Source organism: Centruroides sculpturatus, unplaced genomic scaffold, assembly GCF_000671375.1.
Source record: "Centruroides sculpturatus isolate CEXI.00-Female unplaced genomic scaffold, Cexi_2.0 scaffold382, whole genome shotgun sequence".
NCBI classification, from domain to species: Eukaryota; Metazoa; Arthropoda; class Arachnida; order Scorpiones; family Buthidae; genus Centruroides; species Centruroides sculpturatus.
Window position 1 is genome coordinate 491,481 of NW_019384562.1, and position 20,608 is coordinate 512,088.

Consider the following 20,608-nt stretch of genomic DNA (forward strand, 5'->3'; position numbering starts at 1 on the left):
ACGGAATCCATCTGTCGCTCTCATTCCCTTTTGATCAGGACACTGAAATTTGGTTCAACAATTGACCAAACAAATAGCAAGGTTTGTTGCACTTATATCTTGTAAACTATAAATGATAGTCTTATAATTTAAATTTTCTTAAATAGAAGGTTTACATCTGTATTTAAAATGGTAGGTAGTGGGGATGTGCAGCCATGCAGGGAGGGGTACTGATTGCATATGAACACTGAAAATGGTGATGCAGTGCAGTGTTTGGGTAGCAAAACTTTGGATGGCAAAGAGATAGGACATCAAAATCAGTATCAATATGTACAGAATAACAGGATCTACAATATTATTTAGCAATAGTAACCAATAAAATAGAATATGTAAAGTTATAAGCCAATAGCTGTGCCATTCGAAGAAAATTTTCATAATGCCAAAGAAATTGCAAAGGAAATACAAACAGAAATGTAAGAAACATATATAATTTGAAAGGAAAATTTAAAAGGAATCAAAAAAGCCCAAAGACTGATGCTGAATGATGCAGATTGTATAGTGTGTGTAAGAAAACCCAGCATGTCAACTCTGACACGAATACTTCGAGTGCACTGCCACCCAAACTGATAGATATTGACTTGGAATGTGATAACCACCAAGACTTTATTCGCTTACATCTTATTCTTCCTTTAATATTACAAAGTTGGATTTATGCTTTAAACGATTATGATTGTGTCCCATACACGACCCTCCCAATTTTTTCAACCTGCATCACATTTGGTTAGTTTAAAAAACATTTATCTTTACTGTTTGTAATTATTCAATTTTATTGTTCTTTTCCCATTGAATAAATGTAATAATATAAATAAATTATTATTAAAACGATTATTATTTGCTTTTTGCAGAAAAAGTTAATAATTGATGATGAAGACGAGTTCTGTGATCCAAGCATATTAAGGAATGTATTGGCTTGCAAGGTATTTAATTTATTACATTATATATTGCTATTAAAAATAAATTTAAAAATCTAGAAATAACAACTTATATTCAGGTATATATAAATTATATTTGGGCTTGATAATAAACCTGTATAAGCTGATATTAATAGAATCATCATACACATTTAAAAATTAAATATATTTATTTACTCTGTGGTGAGAAGATTACATTAACTTCCCAACTGTAGAAGGGAGAGAATTTATATAGTAGCCAATTTAACAAATTACAGCTGATCGTGGAAAGTTGCAGTTGAGTCATCTGAGATTTTACAACTAGTAGATATTGTCTAACTGCAAATTGATGGTTGGTCGGAAAGTGGATCACAAGTACAAGGTTGATTTGACAAGTAACAAATGACCAAAATCCCACATTTCTTGTTTTTGTCCCTGTTTTTGGTCCCACTCACACAATTTCTTCTAAACAGGACTTTCATTCAGTTTTACCCCTCAGAATATCTAAAATTAGAGAAGAATTTTTCCTTCTTCAATTGTAGCTGAGATTATGATTCTTATTAACAGTGTGCAGCATCTTTGTATGTATCTGTCATCAAATGTCAATGAGTTGTTTACTTCAAAGTATTATTTGTTGAACAATAAACAGTTCAACTGATGTTTCTCATACGATTCTTTCTAAACTTTTGGTTTGATTATTAGATTTAATATAAAAATTTAAATATTTTAGGCAAATAATTTGGATCCCCACAGTTCTGTTGTTTATTAATTTAGGTTATTGTTACAGAGTGTGTTTGATAAATTAGAACCTGAAGAAATGAGGAGGGCAAGAACTCGATCGAATCCATTTGAAACCATACGTGGTGTGATTTTTCAAAACAGGTAAAATTAAATATTTTGTAGTTGTTTTCTATACTTTTTATTTTTTTAAATTAATTAATTATTTGAAATTTGCAAAGTTTTATACAACAAATACTATTTGTTTCAAATTTGTGGCACTATTTCTAATAGTGTCACAAATTTGTTAGAATTTATGGAATTTTCCATATGCATGGCGGGTGGAAAGTAAGCAGGCATTGAAAAATTGCAATAATTTCTATATTTTTAATGCAAAGATGATGAAAATGATTTGATACATACCTTAGTAAATGGAAATATGAATGCATACCTTAAAATTCAAAATAGGCTATCCACAGGATTTGGGATCGTGACATGGATGGACAGCTTCATCTCTGCGCATCCAGAATCGAACCTGTGGTCATTAACTTCAAATGACAATTTGTGATATGTTAACATCTCAGCATGGCAACCACTGATTTCCAACTTCGTAGCATGTAACAATCTTCACTTGCTTTCAAAGACGTGCAGTTGTCCATTTTTTTTTGTCACTGTGTATGTAGCTTCTCTTAGTCATTGTCCACACCACCAATGTGGAAATTATAAAATTTTGTTGACTAATGTACATGCAAGCATAAATTTTATTGCAATTGCATTATTATTACAAAAATTATAGCAAGTTTCTCAATGCATGATTACTTTTCACCCCCCCTGCAGATCTTTATGATAATTTCCATCAATATTGCACCTAAGGTATTTAAAACATGAGACCTGTTCTGTAGTATGATCATTAAAGTATTTATAAATACCATTGCCTTTGTTTTATTTATTGATATTTTCATGTTATACTTATTGCACATTTCTTGCAGTTTGAAAATCTCTGTAATTCATTCTCATTTGCCTAGACAATAATTTGATCATTGCAAAAGCATGGTACTTGAATACATTCTGCTATTTAATTGCATTACTGATTTCAACACTGTAATTAGATTGTCGATATGTAGATTTAATAAGGCCGAAGATAAATTGCATTCCCACCTCACAACTTGATTTGTTACTATTTCCACAAAAGATCTATTGTTTCTTGTAAGACTGTTTTTGTTTTATGACAGGCTTTGGATGGCTTGTATTAAGGGTTTGAGAAAACATCCAAGATACATTATCTTTTGCTCATCTTCTGAATTTCAAGGTACTCAACCTTGTCTTTTTGAAACCTATAAATCGGTACATTGCTTAATAAACTGGCTTTAATGCAGTTGGATAAGCAAACCGATAACATATTTTGTTTCATTTGAAACAGAGTCATTGCTTATCCGATTGTATTAAATTTGTTTTAAAGGCAACGTACCCAATGTTGTATGAGTTTCAAGATTACATTCTCTACATTCCTCTATAAGCTGTTCTGGTGTGAATACATTATTGATATAAGATCTTCCTTGCATGAAACCATTTTATTTTTTCAATGTGAATTCTCCAGTACATTGATAATTAATTCTGTTAAATATCTTAGGGATAAAATTGTTTTTTATATTTTTTGTTATTCTTTAAATATTATTGAAATTGTTCTTTTCTCATAATAGGGCAGCAGTGAAGATGGCAAACATTGATGCAATGTTTGATTTTATGTTTACGGATCCTAAAGATAATGATGGAGTAAGTTTCATTTTTGATTGTTCGCCTTTATACTTTTATTAGAATAATGGTATTCTTATGGAAATATTTTCAGTTGTTATGTATTTTATTTATAGTTTCACAACCAGTATCTGGAAAACAAATTACAAGATTTAAGATGATTTTCATATAATTAATAAAATTATATAACAGATTTTTATACAGAAAAATCACTGTACACAAATATAACATCAATTAAACTCAATTTTTAGATTAATGCTATTAAGTACTAATTAAATGTAAAGTAATTTAGCTTAGAGGTAGGTGTTATGTTCTATCTCTTGATAAATTTAATAATTTCTTCCAGAACTTTCTAAATTAATTAAGTTTCTCAAGAGGTAGCACATAACACCTATCTCTTAAGTTAAATTACTTGACATTTAATTGCCAATATAATCCGGCAATTGTTTGGCAAAAATCACTGTTCATAAGAAATGTACAGTAGCGCGTCGATTATCCGAATCAATTGGGGACTCGGGTTGTTGGGAAGATCAATGTTTCGAATAATTGATTATGTACAAAAAAACATATTAATTTATTCCATCTTGACATTTTTCTCTGTTGCGTGTCGCTTTGCGTTGAATTTTCATTGATGTTAAGCCTAACGAAGACTATTGTATCGTTAAAAATTATTTTTTTATTTTGTACGAACAAAATAAATATATTGAAAAATATAAAAACAATAAAAAATTATACTTCAGAAGTTAATTTAGTATCAAAAACGTAAAATATTTGAGTAGCCCAAGACATAGCCAAAGATTGCAGTGCCACAGCACTGGCGAAAATTTAAATTAGCCGACTGGAATTCTTTGGATGATTGACTTTCGGATAATCGACGCTCTACTGTATTATGTATTATACAATGGCGTTAAATACCATATAAATTTTTATAATACTTTAAACAAATAGTCTTTTATAATTATGACAAGTATGCCAGATTAAACTTAATGCTGTAATTTAAATAAAATTCTAATGTAATAATATATATTCTATGTCTGTAAATATTTAGCTTTATCGTGGAACCAAAGAAAGTTTCCACAGCCAGCAGCCCTTTGAATGCCATGTTAAATGTTTATTTATTCTTTACATTAGTCTTTTATATTAATTTTCTTATTGTTTTTAGTGTTAAACACTATATTTATTCTCTATAAAATGTATTGTTGTTATGTATTTTGGAGTGTCTAAAATGAATTAATTGGATTTACATTGATTCATATGGAAATAATTGCCTCGATTTTCATTAGTTGCAGATTTTGCCAATTGTTTTCAACAGATTAGTGATGAAAATTGAGGTGTCACTGTATATAAGTTTAAGAATGTATATGTAAGCCATCCAGAAAGTAAAGAACATTGTGGCACTAGTGAGTCTCCATCATCCATTCCAGATCAACAAGCTTTCTGATGTGTTGACAGCGTTCACCTAGTTTTGGCAGTAGGTTTGTAGCTTTGTTTTGCCAACCGTTTGAAATGAATTAGGAAATTAAAAATTCCACCAAATGCAAAGTTTGAAATGTGATTCAATTTTTAAAAATGCAAAAAAGGTTTGCCTGTAGAGATTCGTAGACAAATTACAGAAGTGTATGGTAACGTTATGAGCAAACAAGTGTTTAATGTTTAACCAAAGAAGATTGATTGCTCATAAATGATCATTTTTGACACCCTTCTCCCATGACTGATGAACTGAAGCAAAAAATTGATGATGAAATCTAAGGACATGCATTTTGTTTGTTTCCTCACACTTCAAAACATCTCCTTTCTGAAATTTTTACAGTGCAGCTTGGGTATGAAAACATTACATTAGATGTTTTTCTCGACCAAGATCAGAACATGAAAAAAAGCAAATGAAAACATCTTTGACATTTCTTGGTTGCTACGCACAAGAGGGAAACAAATTTTTGTCATATCACAGGAAATGAGAAATCTATCGATTGGCACTTCCTGAAAGCGAGTGCCAGTCAATAGAGTGGCATTATTCAAGATCTACATCAAAAATAGAAATGTTTAAGCAAACTTTGAATGCAAAAAAATGATGGCAACCATTTTATAGTACCAGAAAAGCTTCCTACTCTCTGACTTTATGCCAAAGACTGTGACAATAAACTTGAGAGTACCATGAAACATTGAATTGACTTTGAAATGCAGTTCAAAACAAACATTATGGCATGTTGTCAAGTAATGGTGTTCTCTTACATCATAAAATGGGCAACAGTTCAAGCAATTCTATGGAAATGTGGCTGGAAAATTTTTGAACATCCAACATACAGTTCCAACCTGACTTCCAGTGACACTCAGATTTTTTGGGTGGCAATCATTTTGAAAACAATGAGAAGAAAGAAACTGTTACTAATTGGTTAAAAGAACTGGCAGAAAACTTCTACAATGAAGAAATCAGAAACTAGTATTACAGTATGGAAAATGCTTAAAACTTGGTGGTGACCATGTAGAAAAATAAGTAAAATCTAAAATATCGAAATCCAATTTTCTGAGAAAAATCATTGTTTTGGTGTCACATGTTTTATTAAATTGCATATTTTTATTATAATATTATGAAAACAATAATTTTGAGGATATTTGTTTCGCATTCTTTTATATATGTAATCAATTTTTAGTTTTTTAGAATGTTTGTTTACAAAAAACTGAATTTTACAGAAGGTAAAATAAGGATTTTCTGTTAGACAAGAAAAATTGGCAAACTTGTTTATTCATTTTCATTATTCAGTAGTGACATAGAATTCCTAGTCCTACATCACTACTATACAATTTCCAAATGTTAATTGGTAACATAACAGTAGAATCTGCCTAATATAATTGCTTTGGGGCTTGATTAAACTAATAACAATAACCAAAAAACCAGTAACATTAAGCAAGATAACTAAATAAGACTACAGTTATTGAAAATGCTAGCTTTATTGACTGACTCTAAAAGATAAAGTTTAAACAATATATAATTTTTTCATTCCAATTATTGTTAATTAATATGTAATTTACTGTTATTTGTCTTTTGTGGTCTTAATATCTGCTAGTGTATAATCGAGGTAAGAAATGCCAGCAGTTTAAACTACTGTATTGAGAGCAAATAACAATTAAATTGATTAAATTTTATTGTTATTTGGCAAAAAAAAATTTCAAATTATATGTGGTACCATCTGTTATGATATGTTATTTAAAAACTTTTTATATTATTAATGATTATAAAATGGCAAAAGACTTAATTTCGAGGACAGAGATGAATTTTATAATAAAAAAAAGTTATAAATGCCAATACCAAGTAAAATCTTCATTAAGTCAGACCCACTTGAGATAAGGCACCTGATCTCTTCTATCTCCCCATCCCCTTGACCTTTAACCACTAAAATATAATATCAATTTCCCTAATATGCAAATTTCTCTGCAAAATTTCAGAAATTGTCTACAAAAAGCATAGGAGTTATTAAGTTACAATGTGGGTCATGTCACACTCACTCACTAACGTCCATTTATATAGAATAGTGTCATGTCACACACATGCACACATATATGCAAATACACATTAACATCCATTCATACAAAAAAAACTCCCCAACTTTTTTGTATTTCTTGATGTTTTGAAGTCCTTGAATCCAAGAATGTAAGAAACTTTGAGGGTTGTTTTTGACCGATTGCCATACTTTCCCTCTGTTATATATAGCAGCTAGGAAAGTAATGGCTTAAAAATGCATGTTTATCTGAAGATAATGATAACAATAATTGAATTCCAACTATACTCAGCAAAGTTTTCATAGTGTATTTTAACTTAAATGTTTCGAGATGCGCTAATTTTGATAATTTCGGATGTCCATTCACAATATCGGCAATTACAATAAATAGAATCTACTGTACTTTCAAACGAGTAAATACGTAAAAGATTCCCAAATAAATATAAAATTATTTTTGAAGAATGTTGTTTTTTATTTGTTTTAAGGAGATTAATTAACTAGGGATGAAATAAATATACAATACCAAATTTATATAATGTTATGATATTTTCTGTCATTATTACTTAAAAATAATTCTGCAAATTTTACAGAATTCGATATTAGAACCTCACGAATTGCTTTATTTTGCGGATATTTGTGCTGGACCCGGAGGTTTTTCTGAATATGTATTATGGAGGAAAAAGTGGGAAGCAAAAGGTTTCGGTTTTACGTTAAGAGGACAAAACGATTTCAAACTAGAAGAGTTTTTTGCCGGACCACCCGAAAGTTTTGAACCTCATTATGGTAACAAATATATATTAATTATAAAATGATAGCAATATTAAATAGCTTTGAAAATATTTAATAGGTTTTTTCTTTTAATTGCATTTAGGTGTGAATGGCTTAGAAGGAGATGGTGATATTTACATTTCTGAAAATTTAAGAGAATTTCGAAGATTTGTTTTGGAAAATACGGACGGAAAAGGTGTCCATTTTGTCATGGCCGACGGAGTAAGTTAATTGAATAGGATTTTTTTGTTGAATCATAAATCTAAAATAATTTTTATTTATTTATTTATTGTGTGTTAACATCTATCACTTAACACAGCTTATACATATTTTTATATTACATAAACATTATATAAACCACATAGCTCATGTAAGTAAAGTCATATATTAATATTATAAATCATATGTCAAATTTATTAATAACAACAAAAAAGTTTGATTCTTGTAGTAAATGAATTCATATTGCATAAATATCCATGTTTTAATTAGCATTATAAGATAGAAATTTTATATAGTATGTGAAAAAAATACAATTATTAAAATAACTAATTTTGTAATATTTGTATATTTACGAGGCTAGTTCAAAATTTGTCCTTAAAAATGTTTTAAAAAATCATAATGTATAGCTTGGCAACTATGCTTAGGATGTGATGCGTGACAGACTGTGCATATCGTATGACTTTTGTAGTCTGTGCCACTCGCGATATTGTGGTAGCTCTGCAAACTTGGTGGCTCCCTTGGAGATGTGCACAAAGGAGGACCAGAATGCAATTATTCATTTCCTTACAAGCAAAGGAATGAAACCATTACATTATCCTTGATGAACTGCAATATCAAAAAGTGTCTGCGAGATGGTTCACTGTGTTTCACATACTTCTGAGATGTTATGATGGGGAAGATGACAATGTTTTGGAATGCCTAGTTGTTACTGGTGATGAAAGTTGGGTACACTAGTGTTAACCAGAAACCAAAAGCTAAAACAAAGAATGGCATACCACCTTGTCACCAAAATGGTTCAAAGCCAGCCTAATCCAGGACACACATTGCTGACGCTTTATGGGGCGACATTGTCGAACATTACACACCTCAAGGACATACTGTAAATTGTATTCTAATCTTCCAAGATGGTAAACAGGTGTTCAGAAGTGGAGAACTAAGTTGAAAAGTGATGCTACATTGTACAGAATACTGGGTCTCATTTCCTGGTAAACATTTTTAAGGATACTTTTTGAACCATTCTCTTACATTTCTGAAATTTAAAATTATGTTTAGTAATTTTATAATAGATTTTATATAAATTATTAAAATATTATTTTTCAGGGGTTTTCAGTTGAAGGACGAGAAAATTTACAAGAAATTTTATCTAAAAGATTGTATCTTTGTCAGTTTTTGTGCGCGCTCTCAATTCTTCGGACAGGTAAACATTTTTTTAATAAGATGATGTGATTTTTATAGAAATATAAAAATGAGTAATATATATAATAAATCTGTAAAGATATAAAATGCATATTTTATGAATGAATATAATAAAGGTAAGACACGGGAACAACATACAGATTTGCCAAGAAGACGACACTACACTTCCAAGGTTTATAATCTGTGACTGGGAACATTTTGGATCTTCTGACATCTATAAAATCTCTATACATTCAATAATTTATTCCTTTATTTATTTTTTTTCAAACTGTTTTGGTAGAAAAGGTTATCAGGAGTTACTACTATGACTCCCTGCCAAGTAAAAAAGTCACTGACTGACGATATATAAAGGAATCAGAGTGCCGACCAATCTTGATGTAATAATACAATCATTAAACAAAAACACTTGATATCCAAACAAAAACACCTGAGATGTAAATAATTTTGCCAAGTAAAAATTTATGACAATTTAGATGATAAATTTGTTTTTGACATGTCACTCATGATGTCAAAATTTTTAAGAAAAATTTTGGCATCATGAGTGGCATGTCAAAAACAAATTTTAAAAAAATATTACGGTTTGAGCAACAAGAAATGGTTGCTTTTTTATTCAATTTAATATAAGGGTTGTAATATTTATTAATTATTAAGTTTGGTTAGTTCTTTTAAAAATATTTATTAATGTTTATTTTATTCTGAATTTTAATTCAGGTGGACACTTCATTTGTAAATTATTTGACGTTTTTACGCCATTCAGCGTCGGCCTGATATACCTTGTCTATCATGCATTTCAACACATCTGTATTCATAAACCAAATACTAGCAGGCCCGCAAATTCGGAAAGATATATAATTTGTAAAAGTCGTCTAGAAAATACCAAAGACATCCATGACTATTTATATGAAGTAAACTGTAGATTGGGACAGCTGTCTTCTTCTCTATGTAATCAAGACATAGTAGAAATTGTGCCATTGAGATTATTAAAAGAAGATTCTGCTTTTTACGATTATATAGTGGAATCAAATAACAGGTGAATAAAATGTTTCCTAGATTATTATTAATTTAAATAAAATGAAATTTAAGTTTTTAAATAATAAGGTTAAATAAGTTTAATCTTACAATTTTGCATTTGTTTCATACATAGAAAGATACATAAAACATTCATACATATACAGGGTCTTCCAAAAAGAGTGCTACCATTTTAAATTATTGTAGTAATAATTATTATATAAGAATGTCATAATGCACATTAAAGCATTGGAAAACTGTACAAGTTTTACATTTGCTCATTTTAATTCTTAGTGCATGCACCTAACCAATACTCAAATTCTCACACTTGCCCTGTCATATTCGTCATCATTTCTCCCACAACAGCCACAATTCTACAACTCTCGCAGATTACTTGCGTTGCACAAAGATGAGTGATTCCGACTTTGTGTACTACAGAATGCAAAATATATTCTGTATCGGAGTTGCTGTTTTTCATTTTTGGAACTTCCTAGAGGTAGATGACAAGACATCTGAATGAAAATGGGAGATGAGAATCAGATGGTTACTTTATTGATTGGTATATCTCATACTTCTCAGATAATAATGTAATAATATAAAATTGTAGCATTCATTTTGGAAATCCTTATATGTATGTAGGTGAAATGACATTCAGTATCCCCTTCATTTATGTGAATTTGCTTTAATGTGGTTGAAAACTTTTTAAATAATCAACTTTGTGGAAATGACAGTTCTATCAGAAAATGTGTTTTTGTTTTCAGTAACCTCTTATAAAGATTTATATTTTAAAAAAAACAAACAAACTTATAAAATATAGAAGAAACTAAACTGCCTTTTTAATTGAAATTACATATATATTTTTACAATTTTTGGCTTATCATCAGCAAAGATTTTTTAAAACTGTTTTATATAATATTGCAGAGGTCCAGCCTCTAATAAAAGGTTGTCTCTGAAAAAGACTATTTTAGTTCCCGGTGATTGGACAGGTTGGAAGTGAAGTGAAGACTTTTTGGTTTCTTCTATATTTTATATATTGTGAATATACTGCCTGCCTTTTTAATTGAAAACAAACTTAATTTAAATTTTTTCTATCCCAATAAGAGTAAAATACTGTATTTGAGAATATGGAATAGATCCATATTTTAAACAGTTTTTCATAGCTCCATTTACACATTGTTTTTGTGGTACCAATTATTTACATAAATGGTGAGATTACTGTATTAACCTATATATATTTTATATATTTTTTAATATCTTTTTAAAATAAATGCCACAAAGACAATGAATTTGACAAACCAATTCAGGAGGAAAAAATTGGAGATTGTTAATAAAATGAAATGTTGATATAACAAATGCCAGTTTACAGGATTTTATCAAAAAAATTTTGATTAAAGAAACAACACAAATAAAAATTAAAAACTTCTTTCAGTTGAAAATAATGGCTTTGTGCAGAAATAATAGTAATTATAGGCAGACTTCTATCACTACTAGTGTTGTTTTAGCTGTGCTCAATATTTCTGATAACTGTATTTTTAGTATAAATATACATACATTAACACAAAAGTTAGGTACCAAGAAGGAATCGAGTGTAACTTTCTTAGTACAAATGTAATTATAGTGGTAATAAGTAATTACAATACCATAGCTAAAGGATAATTTCCTGTGGAACAATGGTATAATTTAAAGGAATGTTAAGCTTGTACAGCTTTCTCTTGCCTGGATGTAGAAATATGGGCTGGGCTAGACATAGACACTGTACTGTACCTCTAACAGATTTGCCCCAGATGTTGTAATGTTGCTTAGTTCCTTCACACTGATATGGCCAAAGCTGATGTCCCATCTGTTTCCACAAATGCTCAATGGGAGATAAAGCTGGAAACAGGGCAGGCAAGGAATTGTGACAATATAATGAGTAACCCTAGCTGTGTATGACCAAGCATTATCTTGCTGGAAAATTGTTGTTTGCAGCCCTGCCATGACAGGCAACAAATGAGAATGAGCGATTTCTCAAATGTATTGCTGTTCCATCAGTGTCCCTCATATCACTGCTAGGAATGACTGTCATATAAGAATGCCCCCAGAATGGTACATCAGCAGTTAGGACAGTGAACCACTGAACAGTAAAGGTAGGATTGAAGCACTCACTATTGGCCCTTCTCACTAACATGATAGTACTTTGTTCTCAAAGGGAATTGGGATTTGTTACTAAAGATAATATGCTGCGAATCTGCAGTATTTCATGCTTCTCTGTCATAGCATTACTGCAAACAAAGCCAATAATGTTCAGGTGCTAATGGCAGAATGCATGAAAATTTGCCTATGCTAGTTGTCCATCAATAATACAGGAAGAGACAGGATTCTGTAACAACACAGACAGATAGGTGATGGACAAAGGTGTTACAGCTGTTCATGTTTATCTCATGAACAGTCATCTCTCCTGGTAGTACTGAAGCCTGCCTAATATATCCACTGCTTCCAACAGCTCACAGTCAGGTCAGAATGGCCTGATGAAAGCAATTCAACAAAATAGCCATCCAGTTTTCCTCAGCCCAGTGGTATTGTCTTTCTGAAATTTTCATCAGCCATGCTGTATGTCTTTAACTGCATCATACAGGCATGCATGGCATTCAAAGACCTTTAAACAGGTACACTGAAAATTCAGAATGCACTGAGTCTCTGCAAGCTTTTTTTGTAAGATACCAGGATTGCAATTTTAAGATGTTTCGGTGGCATTATATAGTATGCAGTTGGACCACACCTGTAATAATTTCCATAGCCGTACATCAGATTTTTCAGTAATTATTGGGATTTGCAGTTCTGTCCGGTGTGCATAACATTTTTGTCGATGAGTGTATATTTTGTATTTAATGTAACTTATACTATGAAAGTATAAAATTTTGTTCCAAATGAATGGTAAGTGAATAGACGAATTGCATTTCTAAGTATTTGTACTTAAAAATGTAAGAAATTTTTATTATAGATAAATTTATTGTTTTCATTTTTGACTGTTGTATTTCAATATAGTGAAATTTCACTTTAACAAAAATATTTTGATGACCCCCACATTTCTATTATATCGATATTTCACTTTATATATAAATTGCATTTCTGGAGTTAATCTGCCATAATTGTGGATTATACATACCGTACTTAAAATATTTGATGTATTATTATTAACTAGAAATTCTCCCATCAAGTATGATGGACTACTTTCTATGAGAAAGTAGAGATTCAGGAATTGAGAAAAGTAAAGATTTCAAGAAATTCAAGAAGAGTAACTAATATTTCTTCAAATTCAATAGCTTATACTGTCCATCAGAACATAATGCATAATAATATATTTTAAATAGCAGGCTTGCTACTTTCAATTGGATAGTAGGACATCACACGGTCACTATAAAAAGTTTTTTTTTTTTTAATTGTTGTAGAAGCAACACAATGCAGGTATCTTTTTTTTTTAAAGTTTAAATTTTAAATTTAACAAAGTAAGTTTAAAATATGCAATTTGCCAAAATATTTTAAAATGCAACTCAAGGGGAAATTCTGTGATCAAGCATGAACTAAATGAGGTCACTGACATAGGTCGATCACTGATCCAAAATCAATAAAACGTTTATTCTATAGCTATTTCTACAAAATAAGCAGCTTATACTTTCTGTCAGAACATAAAATGTATATAACCAAAATTTCATTTGCATTGGAGAAAAAATTGCAGGTGTTATAAGGAATTCACACACACAGAGAGACAATGGCTTTTATATTAGTAATGTACTGGTACAGGATGGATGGAATGTAACTAGACATTGGGATATCATATAATTTCTATATTTCAAATGCAAAGATGAGAAAAATTATTTGAAATGTATTTTATTAAATGGAGATACGGATGTGTGCCTAGAAGTTTAATTTAGGCACCAGTGCCATCCACCAATTTCCTCAAACGACTGAGGATTGTGACATGGATGGACAGCCAATCTTCTGTGAGTCTGCAATCATTAGCTTTGGATGAAAATTCTGGATTGTTTCTGGACGGAAGGAACGGTGGCAAGACGTCCTTTTGCTACACGCCACCATCTCTGCATGGCAGCCACTGATTTCCACATCTTGCAGCACCTGACAATCTGCACTCGCTTCCGAAAAGATGAATGGTTGGCCTCTCTCTTGGTCACTGCCCACATCACTGATGCAGGAATTATAAAATTCTGTTGAGTGATGTAAATGCATGCACAAATTTTATGATTGTATTATTATTACAAAAATTATAGTGATTTCTCAATGCTTATTTACTTTCTACCCACCCTGTATATTCATACAATACATTTTATTTGAAATATATTTAATTATGGAGATCATTTGGCTTAGCATTGATATATTTTTACTTGGGAGCATTTGAGTATTGCATCATTAGTTTACAAAGAGGAGATTTGTTTGTTCTGACAATTGTTGATGAGGGGGAGGAAAGGTTTTGATGAAGTAAGATTGCACCCATTATTTATTTTTCTCCACAGTCACCATAAAATTTACTGGGGGGATGACTGCAATATTATTACTACATTCCTTTTAAATTATATATTTTGTATTGTGTGTCTTTTGTATTCCAGTGTTTATTTTGACAAGAATTTATATTTTCCAACGCGTCAGTCCGTAAACTGAAGGTCGTAATTGTCGGCTCATAGCTGCACAATAAATAAAAGTGTTATAAACATATACAACTGTCTGAAAATAGTTCCCATGTATGTACAAATGTTGTTGACTTCTGGCTCAATAGCCTAATTAGGGGAAGAGGAAGAGGTACTTGATTTTTGATGACTGGTGATGAGAGCAGGGGGATCAAAAAAGGGCAAATTTTTGCTGACATAATACTTGAACAGTCCCTCAGAGCTTTCTGATTACAGAATTATTTTTATTAATTTAATTTATTTTTAAATAGGAAGACATTTGCAGAAATTTGAATCCTTATGATAAATTTTCAGATAGACACAAAAGCAATTTTTTAATTTATATAAAATCTTACAATTTTGTTGTTTAAGTAACAAAATGTTTTTATCTTTGCCTAACAAAATAAATAAAAATTAAATTATTTTTGAAATGGTTAAATTTTTATTTTTATTGAAACTATTGATGATTGAACATATTTAACAATTTACATATTTAACATATTTACAACATTTAAATTTCATTTCATTTACGATTTATAAGCTATTGTTTGTTTAATATTTCCAGATTAGGAGAGCAACAGATTATTCATTTAGCAAAAATAAAAGCTTTCGCACAAAATACGTAAGTATAAATATTTTTTGTTACTAAATACATTTTATTTTGTGTAAACGTTATTAAATTTAACAGCAGTGAAAAAGCTGCAATAGTTGGCACAGTTTCTGTAGAAGTTGCGTAAATTACGAACTCACTGTTAAGTGCCGAAAACTAAAGAAAAATCTTTTAAACTTTGGAATAAGCCTACTTTTTAGCAACGATGCATGCGAGTGTTTGCAGATGGTGCTAGGATGCAGCATGAGCGGGCACCAACTCGACCTAAAATCTCCTTGCCTGCCAGTACACCTATCCTGAAATAATTACTCAAGCATACCTGTACCGACTATTATTGGGAGTTTCTTTAAACATGAATTGGTTGTTTGCCAAGTAATTATGTGTTCTCACCAAACTTCTGCTTATATGTCCTACTGAAATCTATTGCAAAATTTTAAAAATTAATGTCTTTCATGTTTTGCCCTCCAAGAATAAAAATCCAAGCATGTTACTGCAAACTGGAAGCACTCCCTAATTAAGGATGTGTCTATAAATTACTCTTGACTAATGAGTTGCACAATTGTACTAAAACCTGTCAAAAGATGACCTGCACTTGTGTTTCAAAATGATGCATAATCTCGTCTTCCGACATTACAATCAGGCATGCCGGAAAAGACCAAACAAAAAGATCATGTAGCATTTGCATGATGTAGACAAAATGGCAGATTCTGTTGCTTACACAAATCCTATTCTATCAAATGAGACATATAAATTTAAATTTTTTATTTTTAAAATCTATTATAAGATCATTTATTAATAAATGATCTTATAATAGATTTTAAAGTTTTCAGAACAACTTCTAAAATTAATCTTAAAATCATCATGACACATTTTTCTGTCACAAAAGAAAAAAAGATAGAAATGGCAGCTCCAAAAATTGATGAATTGTTGTAAAATTTTTTAACAAGCAGATGAAGTTCATGGGAGAGCAAATGAAGCAAGCAGGAAAGCAAATCCCCTAGTAACTTTATAATTATATAGTTTGTTTTAGATGATAGTTTTAAAACATTAGAACTTATTTTAGAATAAAATTAATATAGTTTATGAATATCTTAAAATCAGTGATGACATCATATCAGAAACAGAGGGTTGTTGTTATTATATGAGTGGAGGCAGTAGGCCAAATGCACTTTAACCCGAAAGACCCATCATGCACTACACGGCATTATTTCAAAAGTATGAACTCTTTAAAAAAAACAGCAGACTTTTGAAGGAAAGTTGAGGGAATTTATTTTGGCAAAGTGGAATCCACATTAACAAGTCTATTCGAGCAAAGAACTGCACACTCGCAAATGGGATACAGAGGAGTCTCCTCAGCAGAGCTACAAAAGAGGTAAGAAGTCAAGGAGGAAAGATTTGGTCAGCACAGATGTTTATAAAAGTAACAAAACCAGTCATAACATCAATCAAAAAGTGATCATGATTCTTGTCAAAAAGACAGAAAGTCTTTAGTTTTACCAGAGAGCAGACTAGACAAAAAGTCTTCCTCTGCTTTACACCAGGAATTAACCTCCAGTACTTAGAATGATTGGAAGTAGTCCAATCTTTAACAGCTCTAAAGAAAGTATTATAAGAAATATCGAAAGCTGATTTGGGCCCAATATAGAGATAAGAAGCATTATGTTTGGTCAGTAAATCAGCACTTACATTGTCAGCAATAGTCACATGTTCTGGCACCCCACAAGAGAATGACCCTGTTATGGATAGCCAGCTCATTGAAATGTAAACAGCACCCCCAGGCAACCCAGATGAAAAAGGAGCATGTGCCCCAATTAATCTTAGCACTAGAAACCACCAATCTAGTCTTTCTCCAAAATTCCCTATTGGTAGGCTTACCAGACATTTTGACCAGGATTGTCCTGGCTTGATGATGTGGTCCCGGTGTCCCAGCCAGTTTGTTATTTTATCCTGGTTATTTGGTAAAATTTTAAAGATGCCAAATATATAAGAAGTAAAAAGAGTGCAGCCTCAGGTAAAATGGCAATTTGGCAACTTAAAAATTCCCTTGGTTACACTCACTGTTGCCAATCTAAATATTTTGTATCTAGATCTAAGTACTTTTAATGTTGTCTAGATGTTTTCATCCAAAATTTATAACATGTGGCCTAATGAATTTAGATGTTTTATTTTTTCATCCAGATATATTTTCACAGAATTTATAACAGCCTATGAGATCCAGATATTTTTATTTCATTTTTTAGATATTTTGTTTCAATTAGAGTTGGCAACATTGAAACTTATACTGGCACGTCATTGCTGTGCATGTCCTATCTTAGTCGATATAATTGCAAATTGCTAGTCGACATTTGCAATTATTTTGTACTGTACATTAATTTAATCTCCAAAATGCCGTAAGGAAACTGTGTTTACCGATGAATTAAAAAAGGATTATCTGTTTTTGAAAAAAGTTTGTGATCATATTGACAATGTGAAATGTGAACTGTGCTTTTCAGAATTTTCACTAACTCGTGGACGTTTGGACATAAAAAGATCACTTGAAATGTGTGAGACATGAGGCAAGCCTAGTAGCAGCAGAAGGAACTTCCTCGAATATATTGTCATATTTTAAAGGTATCGATTTAAGTGACAAAGAATTTTTAATAGCAGCTAAAGGAGCAACTTTTGCATTTCATGTTGCTATTCACAATCTCAGCTTTGAGTCAGTCGATTGTTCATCTAAATTGATTATGAAGCTCTGAAACAAAGTTTAGACTAGCCAGAACAAAATGTGAAGCCGTCATTGTTAATATGATTGAGCCACTGTTGTTTCAGCAGCTTTGCGAAGATTTAAATAAAACAAATTTTGTGACGGTATCAGTAGATTCTTCCAACAGGAAAGAAATTAAAATTGTGCCAATCGTTGTGGGGTATTTTGTACCAGATTGTGGCATAAAAGTTAAACTTTTAGACTTTCAATCAGTTCCTGTTGAAACTGCAGAAATACTGACAAACTGTTTAATATCAGTTATTAAAACTCATAATATAGCAAAAAAAATTATTGGATTTTGTGGAGATAATTCCAATACTAATTTTGGGGTTGTTAAACATGGAGGAGAAAACAATATTTACAAGTAAATTAAAGGCGGAACTAGGAAGGAATATTGTTGTGGCATTGGTTGTGGTGCTCACATCATACACAACTGCCTTCAAACTGCAGTTGATGTTCTACCTATTGAAATAGAAGCTTTAGTGGTCAAAATTTATAAATTTTTCTATATAAATTTTGAACGTTTATATGGTTCAAGTCACTCAAGCTAAAAGAGTTCTGTGAATGTAAATTTAGAGTACAAAAAAAGGTTCTTCAACACGGCAACAGCCGTTTTCTTTTGCTACTTCCAGCTATTGATTGACAGAATACTTGAAATCTATGAAGGACTAAAATATTATTTTATTTCACAAGAACACTGTCCAGTGATGATAAAACATTTTTTGATAATGATTGTGGTGAAACGTATTTATGGTTTGTGCAAGGGCAACTCAAATTGTTTAACAAAGCTATCTTGATTATGGAAAGACAAAAGCGAGTGCAACTGATATTGTCAGTGAACTTGGAAAATTAAAAACAAACCTTGAGAAAAGGCATGATAATAAATTTATACCTCAAAAAGCAAAAAACATTTTAGAATACTAGAAAATAATGGAAGTATTAATATCAATACAATCCTACAAGAGTTTACAACATTTTATACAGATGTATTTCTTACATTGAGCTATGGGAAAACAGTTTTGGTGGAGCAGAATCTTTTACTTTAGTTAATAATAATGAATTAACATGGTCTGAAATTGAAGCTTCAGGTGAAAAAATTAATGAAACTGTTGCAAATAATACAATAAACATGGATCAACTGTTTGATGAAGTAGTGATTGCAAAAGCTTTTTGGTCAGCTAACTATGAAATTTGGAAAAATACAAGTTGTGAAGAAAAATGGATACAACTTTTCAGTCATTTCAAAGAAAAGAACATTTCATTGCCCAATCTTGTTCAAATTTTAGAATGCATTTTCAGCACGCCAGGCACATCTGCACCAGTCAAAAGAATATTCTCAATAATGAATATCATATGGTCTGAAGAAAGAGGTGGAATGGCTTGAATCAACCATGAAAGCTTTACTACACTGCAAAATTAACAGTGAACTAATTTGCAGCAAATTTTTTAATGCCATTAAAAATAACAAAGAATTTTTAAAGAAAGTTCACACTAGTGATAAATATTAATAACTTCTTAATAATAAGTTATGTTTAGTTGAGTTATTAAAAATTGCTTTTAACTCTTTGCTGTTTTTTGTTAACAATGTCTTTACTTAGCTTTTCAATCATAGAAGCTTATGCTATTAGGCTTTATTTTCTGTTGTGAGTATTTTCTCAAAATTGTCCTGGTTTGAGAAAAAAATATTATGGTAAGCCTACCTATTGGGTCTGGATGAGGCCTAGAAAACTCCAGAGACTCTATAGCCTAAGAAATGCGTCTCAAGTAAATAGAGAATAGTTTCCTGAGCAGAGGTTGAATACTTACTACTGGAAAGAATCAAGAGACCTGGTTCAGAGCAGGATTTCTTAGCTGAAATCTTCATGAATCTAAAACTTCTAGAAACATTAGAAATGTTTGAACAAAAGGACCTCCACAAAGATCTTTTTGCTCTTCTAAGAGTTTTTTTTATACTAGGCAAGATCTTTATGGTAAAGCCGTCAAGCAACAATACACTTAGCTTGGTTCAATAACTTCCAAGTTGAAGACCTCAGAAAACTTCATCTCCTTGTTTCACCGAGAACTAAAAGATGGACGAACTTTTCTCGAGTATGACAGCTAATAGCGTAGGATTCGAGAATGTGCTGTGGCTCGAGGTCTGCAGCCAACTCAAAGCCTAATACGGCACCAAATTGACAAGAGAAGCAACCCCATCCGGAAGACGGACATTCTTTAAAAAGTGTCCAATTGATCCTCTTTCATCCTTCTTAGGCTAGAAGACAAGAGTGAAAATAGTGTTCTGTGATCAGATAGGGAAAGTTCATCAGATGTGCCAATCCACCACTCTGTTACCTAAATTAGAGGAAGATAGAGTGAGATCCAGAATTTCCATTCTGGAAGTAACATAAGTGGATTTGTTGCCTGGATTTAAGATTATCGGGTCTGAACCCATCAAAAAGTCTAGATGCTCTAGCATTAGCTATTGAATTCTATTTCTGTTTGATGTATTCTGTTATCTAAGCATTCATCAG

The 20,608-nt window shown here is 31.2% G+C and overlaps 1 protein-coding gene across 1 annotated transcript in view; it reads left to right on the forward strand.

The window, feature by feature from the left end:
- LOC111623980 (cap-specific mRNA (nucleoside-2'-O-)-methyltransferase 1-like) overlaps positions 1–20,608 on the forward strand; it is a 59,097-nt gene that overhangs the window by 20,355 nt on the left and 18,134 nt on the right. The window contains exons 7-14 of the mRNA XM_023366739.1: positions 885–956; positions 1,717–1,811; positions 3,347–3,419; positions 7,483–7,675; positions 7,764–7,882; positions 8,981–9,077; positions 9,788–10,106; positions 15,308–15,364. Coding sequence (XP_023222507.1) covers positions 885–956; positions 1,717–1,811; positions 3,347–3,419; positions 7,483–7,675; positions 7,764–7,882; positions 8,981–9,077; positions 9,788–10,106; positions 15,308–15,364 — 1,025 coding nt within the window. The remainder of the gene's footprint in view (positions 1–884; positions 957–1,716; positions 1,812–3,346; positions 3,420–7,482; positions 7,676–7,763; positions 7,883–8,980; positions 9,078–9,787; positions 10,107–15,307; positions 15,365–20,608) is intronic.